General features: G+C 40.4%; 1 protein-coding gene across 14 annotated transcripts in view; it reads right to left on the bottom strand.

The window, feature by feature from the left end:
* MAP2K5 (mitogen-activated protein kinase kinase 5) overlaps positions 1-16,332 on the bottom strand; it is a 270,655-nt gene that overhangs the window by 50,348 nt on the left and 203,975 nt on the right. For 6 of the 14 annotated variants that reach the window (XM_058740632.1, XM_058740637.1, XM_058740626.1 and 3 more), the window contains 2 exons: positions 14,755-14,781; positions 14,410-14,442 (listed from right to left, as the gene is read on the bottom strand). The exons of 2 other annotated variants lie outside the window; for them this stretch is intronic. In XM_058740632.1, the coding sequence (XP_058596615.1) occupies positions 14,410-14,442; positions 14,755-14,781 (60 nt within the window). The remainder of the gene's footprint in view (positions 1-14,409; positions 14,443-14,754; positions 14,782-16,332) is intronic. 6 more of the 14 variants (XM_058740633.1, XM_058740638.1, XM_058740627.1 and 3 more) reach the window with 1 other exon arrangement.

The following is a 16,332-nucleotide window of genomic DNA, read 5'->3' on the forward strand; positions in this document are numbered from 1 at the left end:
GCCTGAGCTGCTGGGTAACTGACCCTGGCATCCAACTTGGGCTCAGGGTGTGTAGGTCCCATCATGGTGGATTAAATGAGCATTGTCCTACGGCTGGATAAGACTTCACAATAGAGCAACACATGTTAAATGACAGCAGCCAAAACTGGCCCCACCAGGCAACTGCCCATTCACAGAACGCTATTCATACGCCTCCACCACCAAGAAATTAATTCATTAATAATACATCAGGCTTCATGGACAATTCAAAGAAAACAACACAAGGCTACTTGTTCAATGACTGCCTAAAGATGCAGAATTTTTCCTGGTTAAAAACAAACAAACAAAACCCAAATCTAATTGACTTACTGAAATCTAAATCATAGGGACGTTTATGCTAATACTTCAGTTAGTGAAAAAGAAGAAATGGTGAAAGTCTATCCACTGAATTCACTCAGTGCCACTAGGAAATAATAAAAATACAGATTTTTTTCAGCAGTAGCTAATAAAATCTGAATTTATATAACTGTGTCTTTGGAAATTATTTTTTTCCATTTAGGTGACTTTGTACATCCTTCAGACTATCAGGAAAAATTTTGCTTTTAACTTGTTTCTTCTGTTACATTTTTTAAACTCACTTCTTTCTTTCTCCTCCCTCCCGACAACTCATAAATATGAATTAAATATAATTATAAAGGAACAGAACATTAACTTTTGGATTACTGCTGTGTTTTGGTAGAATGTTAATGTCATTTCTAAAGAAACAGTTATTACCAATAGAAAAAGTAATTACTAAAGGAATCATGGCCTTAATGCTAACCTATTTTCAATCTTCAAACCAGCCAAACTGCATTAATTTAAGCATACTGGACTTTTCAAAGGAGGTATTAGATTTCTAAAGGCTGCCTTACATAAAAGAGGAGTATCAGTTTTCAGGGTCCCAACAATTATATATTCCCAACTCTATGGGATACAGGTCTAGTTAGCAATATCGCTGGAGGACAAGACTATTGTGTATCCCCTTGTATTAACTTACCAAGTTTCTAATGCCTCAGTCACTAATTCATACAAGTTATAAACATCATGGAATTGCATGTCGACACCCATTTACTGGAGTGGTCAGAGTGTTAGCTATGTGGAAAGAAGCTCAGGGCCTGCATAGGACATCAGAAAGCTCAGGCCAGCAATTCTTGTCTCACTGTAAACCACCTGCAGTTACATATTGTAAAAGGAACAGGCCAGCCTTTGGAGGCTGGGAGCTGAGGGGATGAGGATTCCTTTTACTTTTTACTAACTTCAGAAGCCAGAATGATGGCAAAGTCCCCTAGGCAAAAAAGTGAATGCATATTATTTCCTCTGGGGTTGGTTAATACCACTTTTTGAATTCCAGGGAGATTTTCTTAGGCAACCATTTTCACCCCAACCCTCTGCCCCCAGAGAGCACCTGCTGTGTTCACAGCCCAGCAGCTCCTCAGTTAACCAGCCCTCAGTAACCTGTCTGGGAATGAGTGATTCTCCATGAATGAATCTTTTTAAGACAACCGGAGGCTTTAGGAGTTAAACCTTTGGTATATATAAATCTTTCTAAAAGGAGTCAAGCTCCTTCCTGCCGATTTAAACAGATATGCAGAATAGAATTCAATTCTTTCTTAAAGACCTGGAGTCATTCTTATAGACAGCGAAACCAAACTGTGTTGCAATAGATCTATGCCCTTGGGGCATGTCTGCAATGTTTCTAAGTTGTTTTTTCTATAGCTTTTAAAATAATCTCTCTTTGTGATGTCAGAATGTTCAGCTGCCACTTTTTCCTTCTGGCAAGGTCAGTTATAGTGTAGTAAGTGGAAAGAGCCATATCCTTTGACTGTCACTCAGTTTCCTCATCTGTAAAATGGAGTGTTATGGGAAAGCAACATGTTTCCCTGGGGAAACATTCTGTAAACCATAGAGATTAAGGCTAGACTTTAGAATTTCGATAAAGGACCACATATATTAGTTAAGTGCCTTCTCATCATATACTCTCTTACTTTTTGGACTGGTTCTTCTGAAGTCTTGAAAAGACAGGTAGTAAGTTCTTATAATTATGTATACATTTCATTCAACAAATATTCATAAGTGACCCCTGCACTTTAGGTGCAGCAGTATAAAGCTAGAAATGAAAAGCCTAGGTACTTAGAGTCTAGTTGATAAAACTACTTATAATTGGGTCTAGAACAGGAATTAATAGCATCTTGAATGAGGCACGTGGTGCCATCTTATGAACAGAATGCTAATCGTCTTCTTCCCGTGAACATGTCTTTCTCTCTGTGGGACTCATGCCCGTGAGGGCCTAGCTGCCCAAGCTGCATGCTTCATCCCTGACCCCACCTCTCCACTCTCCCCTACATCCAATTACTTGCCAAAGTCTGTTTATTCTATCTCCTAAATACTCTTCAAACATGCTAAGGCTAGTGAAAGCCCTCATAATCTCTGATCAGAGCTATAGCTTCCTAAGGGCCTTTCCCAAACCACCTTCCACAACCCTGTCAGTGATTTTTCTGAAACACAAATTTGGTTCCACCAATCCAGTTTAAAGCTTTCGGTATGCCCCGCCCCCGAAAATGCCTTTAGGCACAGTGTAAAGATCCTTTGAAATGTGGCCCTGGTCTCATCTGTTAAAACTCAGCCAAGCACTGCAGCCATGATGAACTCCTGGTGGGGGCTTCAGGTATCTCTGAGCCTAACTCCCCCTTGCTCTTTGGGGTCCCATTCTCTGTAGAAACCTCTGGTACGTTATCCTCTCTATCATCAGCCCTCTTGTCTGTGTTTCCCAGCACCTTGTCCACACTTTTTACTATAGAAGTTCCATAGCTGCAAACATCATTAAAAACCTTGTCGTAAATACCCATTTATGTGTGGTTAAAAAAAGAGCCAGTGTGCTCCTGAGAGCTCAGGCCATCAAGTCCCCCATGACTTATACTACCGGCAGTTTCAAGCGATCTATTTAGATATGACTGTTACTGGTCTGCTTCCCTGACTAGAGTAGAAAAATTTTAATGGTAGCAACTGCATCCCTAACCCCAATACCTAGCTCTGGGATTAATACAGGTTTACGGAATGACTGTTCGGGATACAATCAAAGGTTTTCATACTATAATTAATGGAACTCCAAGAACTTTTATGTGGGTGCCAAAGGTGGGTACAGATAGGGTGGAGATTTAAGCCTGCCCACCCTCTGATCAAACCAGAATGGTTTCAAGTTCCAAAAAAATAAATTTAAAACTTCTGTGTGTCACAGAACACCAAGAAAGTGAAGAGAAAATGCACAAAATGGGAGAAAACATTTAGACTCTCATATCTAGAATATATAAAGAACGGTTACAACTCAATAATAAGACAAATAACCCAATTTAAAAACGGACAATGGAATTGAATAGACCTTTCTCCAAAGAAGTTATTCAAATGGCCAATAAACATATGAAAATATTCCCAGCATCATCAATTACAAGGGAAACACAAATCAGAACCATAAGAGAGCCTACTTCACATCTACCAGGAAGACTATAATTAAAAACAAAAACAAAAGCAAAAACAAAAAACAGAAAACAGCGAGTGCTGGTAAGAATGTAGAGAAATTTGAGCCCTCATAAATTGCTGGTGGGAATATAACATAGGGCAGCTGTTGTGAAATATAGTTTGGAAGTTCATCAAAAAGTTAAATAGAATTTTCATATGATCCAGCAATTCCACTTCTAGGTATATATCTAAGAGAGTTGAAAACATATGTCCACATAAAAACTTGCACACAGATGTTCATAACATCGTTATTCATAATAGCCAAACAGCAGGAACAGCCCAAATGTTCAATTGATAAATAAACGGTATGTGGTATACTCATACAACGGGATATTATTCAGCCATAAATAGGAATGAATTACTGATAAATGCCACAGCATGGAAGTACCTTGAAAACATCATGTTAAATGAAAGAAACCAAACATACAAAAACCAGGTATTATACGGCCCAATCTACATGAAATGTCCACAACAGGGAAATCCACAGGGACAGAAAATAGATTAATTAGTGGTTGCCACAGATTGGAGGGGACGGAGGAATTATGAGTGACTGCTAACAGGTACTAGGTTTCTTTGTGGAGTGACGGAAATGTTCTGGGACTGAGTTGTATACTTTAAAAGGGTGAAGTTTGTTAAGTAATTTATTATTTCAATAAAAAGATTTTCAAAGAAAAAAAAATAAGAAATGAGTTTCTCTATGATGGCCTCTGTACTTAGCTGCTGTGTTATAGATCAGAGGCCCTTCTCTGCTGGATAGGATGGACCTCAGTAGTTTTGTGTAGGAAAACTCTGCCAGAAAAAAAATATTTTTAATATTTTAATATATATATTAATATATATTATATATATATTTCAACATATGTGTATATATATATATATATATATATATATATATTTTTTTTTTTTTTTTTTTTTTTTTAATTTACTCCAAGGAGCGTTTACTGAGCTCCTGCTTGGGCCATTCTCTCTACCAGGTGTTGGGATAAATTCCTGGGCTGGATGACTTCATGATCTAGTAGAAGACAAACTCAAGAACTAAATTTGATTCCGTATGATAAAAACTGTAACAAAGCTTTTGTAACCAATGCTATGCTGAATTCCACCTAGCATTGGGCAGGAGTGTGGCAGGATGAAGAGGTAGGAAGGTAACAGGGACAGCTTCAAAGAGGAGACGACATGTGAGCTGGGCTTTGGAGGATGCTTAGGCATGGGCAAGGTGAAGAGGCTGAAGAGGTCATTCCAAGCAGGGGGAGGGGCACCAGCACAGGTGTGAAAGCGTGCAGCAAGTCTGAAGACCACTGACTGACCCAAAGTGAGGCTGAAATAAATACGGGTGAGAGACTCAAATGCCTTGCTAAGAAGTTGAGATACTATCTTATGGATAGGGTGATCCCCGGAAGGTTTGAGAGGTTGAGACCTGTATTTTTAAAAATACAGATACACTGTGGAGGTCGAGCAGTAGGAGAAACAAGGCAGAGAGAAAAACTTGGAAGCTTTTTAATAATGTGCTTTCAAAGTAGACTCTTCCCTCTTTTCCTCCCCCTTTCCCGGTCCTCAATCTTCTCATCCCCGTCTTCACACGTCACCCTCTGCTAGAACAGAGATGTTAGCTGCCTCTGGGTTCTCCTGGTTCATGTCAAAGCGTCTAGCCGCGTGATTAACCTCCACCCTCTTCTGCCAGGCGGGCACCGCCATCAAACACTGCTTTCTTCCAGCATGGGACATGTTTGCTGGCATTTCTAGAAAATGTCAGAGGAGCTGCGTCTATGTGAAGAGTTCTTGTGAGTTCAGGTGTTTGGTGAGGTGGACGACTGTCCCCATTCATAAGGGCTCTTTTTAATGCCACTGTAATGATGTGCATATGCCCATCAGGCAGCTAATAGTGGAGGCTTTCGTATGTCTTCATTAAAATTTATGGTTAGAGTCATAAGGACTCAATGAAGGTACAGACTTCTTATAAAGGGAGGCTTGTAATGATGGGTTATTAGCTATGATGATGATGATGGTGGTGGTGGTGGTGATGCCAAGAGAGTCTGTTCCCATCCTAAGCTTTACTTTATTCATCGTCAAGGACCCCAGGCCAGGCCCTACAGCAACACCCCCCACCCCACCCACTTCCTTCAGTTTTTGTCTATCACTCAGCTGGCTACTTCCTTTCCATCTTCCTTCCCTCGTCCCCACTGTGGCCTTCTTGTCAAGCCCCCTTTCCTGGCCACAAGATCTTATAGGGAAAGCCATCAACTCCCCCACTTCTGGCCCTGAGGCACAAAAGACCTGTGGTTGGCCTGGAACCCTGGTGTGATCGCAGTGATTCCACTTTCGATGCCACCTTTTGACACACAGACATTCTACATTTTGATGAAGAATCATGTTTCTTCCCTCAGTTACGCTCTTGGGTGTCACATCCATGCTCCCTTTTAGGAGTTCCATGGTTTTAGTGCTTACATTTGGGTCTTTCACCTCTTTTGAATTAATTTTTGTATATGATAGCAGTAGGGGTCCAAATTCATGCTTTTGCATGTGGACATCCAACTGTCCCAGCATCGTTTGTCAAAAAAAAAACGATTCTTTCACCACCGAATGGTCTTGGCGTCTTCGCTGGAAAACAACTGAGCATGGATGTGTGGGTTTATCTCTGGATTCTCCATTCTATTCCATATGCCTGCCCTTATGCCAACACCATACTATCTTGAGTACAGTAATTTTGGAGTTATGAAATCAGGAAGTATGAATCCTCCAACTTTCTCTCTCTTTTTTTTCCCCAAGATTGTTTTGGCTATTCCGAGTTCCTTGCATTTCCCTATGCATTTTGGGATCAGCTCATCCATTTCTGCAAGACCCCGCTGGGATTGTGACAGAGACTGCACTGAATCTGGAGATCAATTTGGGGAGGACTGCCATGTTAACAATATTAAGTCTTCCATTCCCTGCACATGGGTGTCTTCCCGTTTATTTAGGTCTTAAATTTCTTTCAATAATGTTTTGTGGTTTTCCAAGTCTTTTATTATTTTTGATTCGTTTGATGATAATGTTTACCTATTTTTGAGAGCATGAGCAGAGAAGGGGCAGAGAGAGAGGGAGACCCAGAATCCTAAGCAGGCTCCAGTCTCCGAGCTGTCAGCACAGAGCCTGACGTGGGGCTCAAACCCACAAACCGCGAGATCATGACCCAAGCCCAAGTTGGATGTCCAACCAACTGAGCCACCCAGGAGCCCCCTTTTTTAAATTTATTATTTTTTTTAATGTTTATCTATTTTTGAGAGAGTAACTTGAATTGTTTTCATTTCATTTTTGGATAGTTCATTTTGGATTACATGTGTATAGAAATACAATTGATTTTTGTGTGTTCTTGTATACTACAACCCTGCTGAACTCATTTATCAACTGTCTTTTTGTGTGTATTTTCTAGTGTTTTCTATACAAAATATCATGTCATCTATTAAATATAGTTTTACATCTTCCTCTTCAACCTGGATGCCTTTTCTTTTCCTTTTTAAAAAAAATTTTTTTAACGTTTATTTATTTTTGAGACAGAGAGAGACAGAGCATGAATGGGAGAGGGTCAGAGAGAGAGGGAGACACAGAATCCGAAACAGGCTCCAGGCTCTGAGCGGTCAGCACAGAGCCCGACGCGGGGCTCGAACTCACGGACCGCGAGATCATGACCTGAGCTGAAGTCGGACGCTTAACCGACTGAGCCACCCAGGCGCCCCACCTTTTCTTTTTCTTGACTAATTTTCCTGGGTAGAATCTCTAGAACAAAGTTGAACAGAAGTGGTGAGAGTGAACATCCTGGTCTTTTCCTGATCTTAGGTTGGGAAGCTTTTAGTCTTTTACCATGAAATAAGATGTTAGCTATGGGGCATTAGATGTTCTTTATCAGGCTGTTGAAGTCCCCTTCTCTTTCCACTTCGTTGTGTGTGTGTGTGTGTGTGTGTGTGTGTGTGTGTGTGTGTGTGTGTTTTATCAAGAAAGGGTGGTGGATTTTTGTTAAATGCTTTTTCTGTATCTGCTGAGATGATCATGGGATTTTCGTTCTTTATTCTACTAATCTAGTATATTACATTGACTGATTTTCATTGGGCCAACCTTGTATTTTGAGGATAAATCCCACTTGGTCACGATGTATAATTTCTTTTATATGCTGCTGGATTCAGTTTACTGGTATTTTCTTGAGCATTTTTGCATTTATATTGATAAGTTTTCTTGTGAAGTCTGTTTGGCTTTGGTATCAGGATACTACTGGTATCATAGAAGAAGATCGCGAGTGTTCTCTTCTATTTTTTGGAGAGTTTGAGAAGGATTGGTGTTAAATCTTCTTTAAACATTTGTTACAGTTCATGACAAACTCATGAAACCATATGGTCCTGGGCTTTCCTTTGTGGGAAGTTTTAAAAAAATCTTATTTACTGTTATAATTCTACTCAGATTCTGTATTTCTTGAGTATTGGCAGTTTGTGTTTTTCTAGGAATTTGTCCATTTCATTTAGGTTATCCAATTTGCTGGCATATGATTGTTCCTGTCATTTTATTTTTTTATTTGAGATAGAGAAAGAGAGAAAGAGAGAGAGAGAGAGAGAAAAGAGAGGAAGGGAAGGAGGGGGGGGGGAGAACACGAACAAATGGGGAGAAGGGGCAGAGAGACAGAGAATCTTAAGCAGGCTCCACACTCAGTGTACAGTCCAATGCAGGGCTTGATCTCATGGCCCTGGGATTATGACCTGAGCTGAAATTAAGAGTCAGACATTCAACTGACTGAGCCACCCAGGTGCCCCCTTTTCATTTTCTTACAGACCTTTTTAATTCTGTAAGGTTGGCAGTAAGGAGCCTCCTTACATTCTCAATTTAGACATTTGAGTCTTTCTTTCTCTCTCTCTCTCTTTGGTCAGTCTAGCTAAAAGTTTGTCAATTTATCTTTGCAAAGAAGCAACTTCTGGTTTCATTGATTTTCTCTATTTTTTATTATCTATTTTGTTTATTTTCACTCTAATTTTATTTCCTTCCTCTTGCTTGCTTTGCGTGTAGTTTGCTCTTCTTTTTCTAATTTCTTACAGTACAAGGTTAAGTTATTGATTTGAGATCTTTCTTCCTTTCTAGTCCAGGCATTGATAGCTAAAAATTTCCCTCCAAACACTGCAGACCCACCCAGATGTTCTACGTAGAGTGCTATGCCATGTCATTCCTAAGACCAAATCCTTTTTCCTTTCTATTCACATTAGGGAAGAACAATTGGTGTATCTCAGAATTATTCAGCTAGCACCTTCAAAAATCAAGCCTATTGTTTGTCTTCATACCTGGTCCAATTATAGCCCAGTAATGAACACTGAAAGTCTGTGCTTCTATTTCAGAATACAAATTGTGGGATTTCAAAAATCTTGTAGTTCTTAATTTTTTTTTTATTTGCATATAGTTGACACACACAATGTTATGTGAGTTTCAGGTGTACAACACGGTGATCTGACAACTCTCTGTTACGCTGTGTTCACCACAAGTGTGGCTACCATCTGTCACCATACAATGCGATCACCGTCACAGAGATGTATATTCATAGGGAATATATTCCCTATGCCATAGCTTCCATTTCTGACACTTATTCATTCCATATCTGGAGGCCTGTACCTCTCACTGCTCTTCACCCATTTTGCCTGCTCCCCCCTCAACCTCTGGCAACCAGTTTGTTCTCTGTATCGATGAGTCTGTCTCTGCTTTTCTTTGTTTTTGTTTTTTTTTTAGATTCCATATATAAGTGAAACCATATAGTATTTGTCTTTCTTTGCCTGACTTATTTCACTTAGCATGACACCCTCTAGGTCCATCCATGTTGTCACAAATGGCAAGATCTCATTCTTTTTTATGGCTGAGTAATATTCCATTGTGTGTGTGCGTGTGTGTGTACGCACACATCTTCTTTACCTATTTATCTATCAGTGGACACTTGGGTTCTTCCGTATCTTTGCTACAATAAATAATGCTGCAATGAACACAGAGGCGCACGTATCTTTTCAAATTAGTGTTTCTGTTTTCTTTGGATAAATACCCAGTAGTGGAATTAGTGGATCGTATTGTATTTCTATTTTTAAATTTCTGAGGAACCTCCATACTGTTTTCGACAGTGGCTGCACCAAGTTACATTCCCACCAACAGTGCACGAGGGTTCCTTTTTCTCCACATCCTCGCCAACACTTGTTATTTCTAGTCTTTTTGATTCCAGCCATTCTGACAGGTGTGAGGTGAAAACTCATTGTGGTTTTGGTTTGTATTTCCCTGACGACTAGTGATGTTGAGCATCTTTTCGTGTGTCTGTTGGCCTTGCAGTTCTAAAAAAATCAACATTTTAAGGTAGAAGATATTTCTGACTGGGTATAAAGATGACTTAAAAGAATTCACTTCTTACTAGTAAAGTAAATAAACAGAAGTCTCAATTAGGGATTTGCTAATTGTCTTCCTGAGTACCTACAGATGTTGGGTAGGAATTTATTTTTAGTTGTAATATGTTTGAAACATATATATAGTGAAAGTAATAATCCATTTTTCTGGTTGTCATATTTTAGACACCCTGAACATTCTGAAACACATATGTGAACTCAAAAATGACTCATGAAACGGATTTCTGCCTAACATTTACTTTTTTCTCTTTTCTTGACCTGGGAAGCTCCTACTCATTCTTTTTGAGACCTAGCTTAAATGCCACCTACCCTGGGGAGGGCCTCTCCTTATCACCCCCAGGACAAACTCTCCTGTCTCTGGGTTCTACAGACGCACCCTACACTGAGCCATACTATTCATTTCTGTGTCCATATCTTTTTCATGTCTGTGAATTACTTAGGGGCAGGCTCAAGGGTGACGTCCTTGCCTCCATCTTTGCAGTTCCCAGCACCTCAATCCACTGATGGCCTCCACTAGTGGGCTCCAGCCAGCCTGGGATTTGGTGACCCAGAAATCATTGCTGTATTCATACCTGCCGCATCACCATTGTGGCCAGTCCTTTGTTGCCAGCCAAGCTAGAACCCTAGGCACCAGGGAGAGTGTTGGATGGATAAGTAGCTTCCTGAGTCCCAGCACATTGTATTGGCTCTGGATGTGGGACTGTGCTTCTGCCTTTCTACCGTGACTTACACACCTAGTCTACAGCTGGCCTGGAAGCCCTGTTCTCTCTAGGCTTGGAGGCTGTCCCCACCATGGTCTGCTCAACTTGGGCTATCAAACAGCAGGAACTTTTGATAACTATTTGCTGAATGAATGCACGCGAGCCCACCCATTTTACTTCATTAAAGAGAGGCACAAGCCTCTATCTTCCTTCTCAGATGAGCTCTGACCTTACACATACCACTTGGGTTTCTGACTTCATTTGGCACCTGCTAGTTTTACTAGGGTCACTATCAGGAGTGCAAAGACTGAAGACAGATGGTCAGATCACAGGGGCAGCAGGTGGTCACTGTTGAGAATGAAGAGTGACCAAAGAAAGCAGGGATGATCACGAGACAGAGCACAGGAGAGTACCGAGCAGAGCAGCACAGCCACGTAGGGCTATTTAGCCTGGGAATAAATGGCTCTACACACCTCAAGAGGCCCAGACATATTATTGAGTGCCAAGGCCAAACACAGGCAAAAGGGTTGGTAAAATTCAGTGGAAGAATAAGGTAAGCCCCACACAATTTTATAACCCCAGAGGGCATCAATACATCAAAGTTTAGCTCAGTATCATGTTCAAAACAAGGACCTGAGTCATCAAGAAAAGGTTAAATGATATTCATTACACACTGTCAACAGGCTGCCAAGAGCAAATACATTTTAGAAACACTTCTTTCTAAAAATGAAAATTTCTCATTGATGTCAGAGCTTCAAGTGGTAAATCTCAGTTATCTGGACAATAGGGGCCATCTTATTCCCCAAAGATATTGGATGGCTAAGGCACCGTGGCATACACAGAGACACTTATCACTTAACAATTAATCAAGCACTTCACACCACAGGTATTCAGGAACTGGAGAGGGCCCAATTACATAAGAATTTTAAAGGAAGAAGTTCTTTTGAGAGAAGCAAGTCTGAGGCATCGACACTATCATTAGGATATCACGCATATCCTGAGTTAGCCAGTTCCAAGCCACGTAAACTCTACCCACCAAAATTAAACTGGATTGTCCTGATTTCTGACTGCAGCTGGATTCTCTCGTTGCCTTGACTATCCTTCCAGGTCCTGATCCGCAGTCCAGATTTCACATTCTGGATTCTTACTCCTGTTTAACTTTTGGTGTCTTCCATTTGGACATCTGGTAGCTAGCTGTGGCTTTGTTCCACGATTCTACTTCCTGACTCCTGGACTGGCTCTGACATTCCTTGCTGGCCGTTCTAGGGCTGGCTTCCGCCCACCTGGTCTTATCTTATTACTTCTTCACTGTTTACCAGGTTATGCTGGGAGGGCAAGCTATATCCACACAATAATCAAGTATGTTACACTGGGCTTTACTTAGCTCTTTTGTATATGACTCTGAATACATACATCCATCTTGTATTAACTAGGCTCCCTTAGGGGTGGTGCCCTTAACTCTGACCTGACTTTTCTCTAACAGCAACAGTGCACACTGTCATTGGACACACACCTCACAATGGGGCATATCCCACACGCAAGGAGTAAAACGGCTCAAATCCTAGCTGGTTATTTTCACACAGGAACAGAAGGCCTAAAAGTCAGGTACAAATGAAGATAGATAGTTAATAGCCCTCTGGGATCTAAAAGGGCAGATTTAGTCCTGAAAGACATTATGGAAGAGGTTCTCAAACCTTAATGTGCAGAGTGACCTGGGTAGCTGGTCAAATGTAGATTCCTGGGCTCCACCCCTAGGAAGTCGAATCCAGTGATCTGAGTCCAAGAATCTGCATTTTTAACCAAAGCCTCAGGTAACTCTGATGCAGTTAGTCCTGAGACTCCCCTTTGAGAAACACTGTATCACTGCAATGGGAAATGTGACAAACATGGGACAAGCAGAGTAATTAACACCTCCTCCCAGTCCCACCATCCTTTCCTTCTTAGAAGCTAGGATGCACTTTGCAGAAGGCAGGTCAATTGGCCAATTCTTTCCTAATACTCATCATGGAACATCAGCTCAGTTCCAAGATCAATTTATGTTTGTTCTAGTAAATACAGTGTAAATTTCGCAAGTTTCCTTGAAGAAGATATTTTTAATAGGTCTTTTGCATAAACGGGAACAGGTGTCTACATTATATTTTTCTCTCAACTGAGGAAGAACTGCTATAAAGAAAAACATACCATTTACGTCACATGCTACTATCCTTCCTACATACCATCCTGCCTTAGAACATCTCTTTAGGATAATTTCAAAAGTCTCAGGATTTGCCCAAATCAAGCAAGTGGAAATATTTTACATTTAACAGCGATCATTACTACTTTAAATAAGGAATGAAAGTATCTGCTTGATTCAGAAAAACTTCAAATTAGCTCACCAGCAATGCATGTATTGCTGGTGAGGGGTATCTGTACCTGAATGTTCTAATGCTCAGGAGCCCGGCCAGGCAAGATCAGTGGAGTCCAGAGAGCCCAGCAGTCTGTGCATCTGACTGGGTAGCCAAGTTTCCCTGGGAATGTCCCTAAGCAACCCTGGAGGGGGAACCTCAGGAAAATCAGCTTAATTGGGAGGATTCTGATGGGGATAGGGCGCTTTTGGAATCTAAGATGACAGAAGATATTGATGAGCTATTAGATCCAGGGGGCCTGTCTGATATTTGAGATAATGGGACCTCCATTTGTTTCAGGACGATGCCTTCGTTTTTGCACTAACATGGTTTATGGCTTGCAGGGGATATATGGACTGACGGATGCAACCATTAAGGATGTTAGAGCCCCATTCTTACTATTATTGTGATATGTGTGCGCGTTTGTTTTTTTCCTAGGAGGATCTTTATTTTTTCCCCTAAATCTCATAACTGGTTATACAGATGTTTAATTGAGAGGAATAATTATGAATTACGATTTGTTTTTTTTCTTTCAAACTTTCCTATCTGAATCATTTATCGCCTTCATTACAAGTGTTTTAAATATTGTAAAATTAAAGTTTAAAAAATAAACATTGCCTGTAGGCAAGCCCAAGCCCAGAAAGTCAGTTTTTAAAAAACATTAGTGTTTTCTTAATTGGGAGCATTGTGTACTACAAGCCTTGTGTTCTGCTAATTTACAGAAAAACAGACTTTAAATTCAGAAGAAGGAGTAGAAAAAGTAGACTGAGAAAGAAATGCCGGTAGATTAACTCCATGAAGGCAAAGGGACAATGGAACTCGATGGATAAGGATTATCAGAGGTAGAAGGACTTAAAATGTGCGGGTTCTGGTTAAAAGCAGAAGTTAGGAATGTGTTCTGGGGAAAATGCCTATTTAGGAAATTAAGGCTGAACTGTTGACCCAGAGCTTTGGAACATTTTTATCACCCCGCTATGCTTTGGGTAAATAAAGCAAGGGAGACAAATTTTATCCAGCTTATGTTTGCTGTTCGACTCTGACCCTTGCCTACTGGAATGACTTTAAATATCTGCTATGGAAAAAAAAATGATACCACTTTAATTTCCGGCTCTATCCCCATCTGGCCAGGGAGAAGAGGATGAATTGATATCATCCTGTTTTGTCTTTAGGGCTTCTGATACCCCTGAGGACCAGCCCGTGGGACAATCTGTTTGGGCAGGGATTCTGGGCCAGAATCAGGAGAGTGGGACTCCGGACAAGGCCGGTCCACGTAACACAGCTCAGAGCCATACAACACAACTTGCTCCGAGGATGTTGGGCACTGTGCTTCATTAGGAAACAAAATATAAGCTTTCCACACCATTAGGAATGACTTTAGGAGTGAAAGCACATAAGACGATGCCTCACCTCATCAACAATGCACTGCAGAAGCTGGAGAGGCTGCAACGGGAAAGAAGAGAGGAAAAAGTATTAGCCTCTGTGCAATGTCTTTACAGTGGAGTGGAAAGAAAAAAATCATTAATGCAATAAAATATAGCAAGATTAATCAACAACAGCAAACTCTTATAAAAACATTGATGCTCAGGATGTTCTATTATTTCTAATGGTACCTAATCTAATACAGGCAGTTAAAGGTTTGCATTTTCTTCAAAATGCAATTTGCTAAGTTTAAAACAAGGCATTCAAGCATGCAAAGGAAGCAGCCATCAGGAAAAAGAAAAGTGAATTTTTTTCTGAACTCATAAAGCTTACCATTAAAGATCCCTGGTTTTTCTGAATCTGAAAAAAGGCAATATGTAATTAGCATGTCATAATCAAAATGACTCACTTGGACACATTATGATCACTGAGAGAAAATTATTGCATTGCTGGTGGCAATTTGTGGGCATGTGTTAACACAATTTACATAATGAAAATACACAAATGTTAATAGCTCGCTTCTCATTTATAGGCGAAAGTCAGCAGAATGTTAATTTCACACAACACTTTTTAGTACCCTCCAGGTTGTATTAGAATAGGGAGAAAAACCATAATCCATTTCAAAAGGCTGTTTACGATTCAGATATAAATAATGTTTTATATTGCTAGATTGTGAACACTGGGCTTAATGTTGCAATCATTGCTAATGTTATGAAGCTCACTCTTTTTAAATTAAAAACCGATTTATTTAAAATTGAAATTAAATCATAGTCAGAAATTAGAATTTTGGATTCCTGCCAGTGTCTGTTCACAATCCCCTATTTTTTGAAGAAAACTTTAATTATGTGGTTGAAGTATTTGTCTTTAACTCAGGAGTGGGGTGAAGACACCACCTTTTCCAAAGTTCCTTCAGCCTGTTTCCTGGGAAGCAGTGCTCTCTGGGAAAATCAAATTCATGCAAGTTTTACACTGTTTTCCAGGGAACAAAAAGCAGAGGCAAGTAAATGTCTGCTCCTAACCAACATTCTGAAGGCAGGCTGTTCACACATCTAACACTGATAAGCCGCGTCTCTTAGAAAATGACTAAAATGTGACACCAAATTCATAACACATCCAGTTACTAAGTGAAATATTAAACACTTCAATCCCCCACCCCCACACAAATGACTGCAGTTATTACTAACTCAATGCAAATAAAGTCCCAGGCACTAAGTTTCCTAAGAAGGAAAATTTCAGGAACCAAGTATGATATTGATGGGTCATTTGTTTGCTGAGATAACTGAGCTCCAACCAGCTAGTAAGATACAGGGATAATTGTAAAAGGACATTTGATCACTGAACAACACAGGGGTTAGAGATGCTGACCCTTGTGCAGTAGAAAATCCATATATAACTTTTGACTCCCCAGATACAATCATCCTTCTGTTGACCAAAAGTGTTACCAGTAACAAGTAATAATAAAGAATCGATTAACGCATATTTTGCATGGTAGATGTATTATATGCTATATTCTTATAAGAACGTAACCTAGAGAAAAGAGAGTTAAGAAAATTATTAAGAAAATCATAAGGAAGGGGGCGCCTGGGTGGCTTGGTCGGTTAAGCGTCTGACTTCGGCTCAGGTCATGATCTCACGGTCCGTGGGTTCGAGCCCCGCGTCGGGCTCTGTGCTGACTGCTCAGAGCCTGGAGCCTGTTTCGGATTCTGTGTCTCCCTCTCTCTCTGCCCCTCCCCTGTTCACGCTCTCTCTCTGTCTCAAAAATAAATTTAAAAAAGTTAAAAAAAATTAAAAAAAAATTAAAAAAAAAAAAAAAGAAAATCGTAAGGAAGGGGTGCCTGGGTGGCTCAGTCAGCTGGGTGTCCGACTCAGCTTCAGCTCCAATCTTGATCTCAGGTTTGTGAGTTCAAGTCC

Source organism: Neofelis nebulosa, chromosome 7 (genome assembly GCF_028018385.1).
Source record: "Neofelis nebulosa isolate mNeoNeb1 chromosome 7, mNeoNeb1.pri, whole genome shotgun sequence".
Classification (NCBI taxonomy): domain Eukaryota; kingdom Metazoa; phylum Chordata; class Mammalia; order Carnivora; family Felidae; genus Neofelis; species Neofelis nebulosa.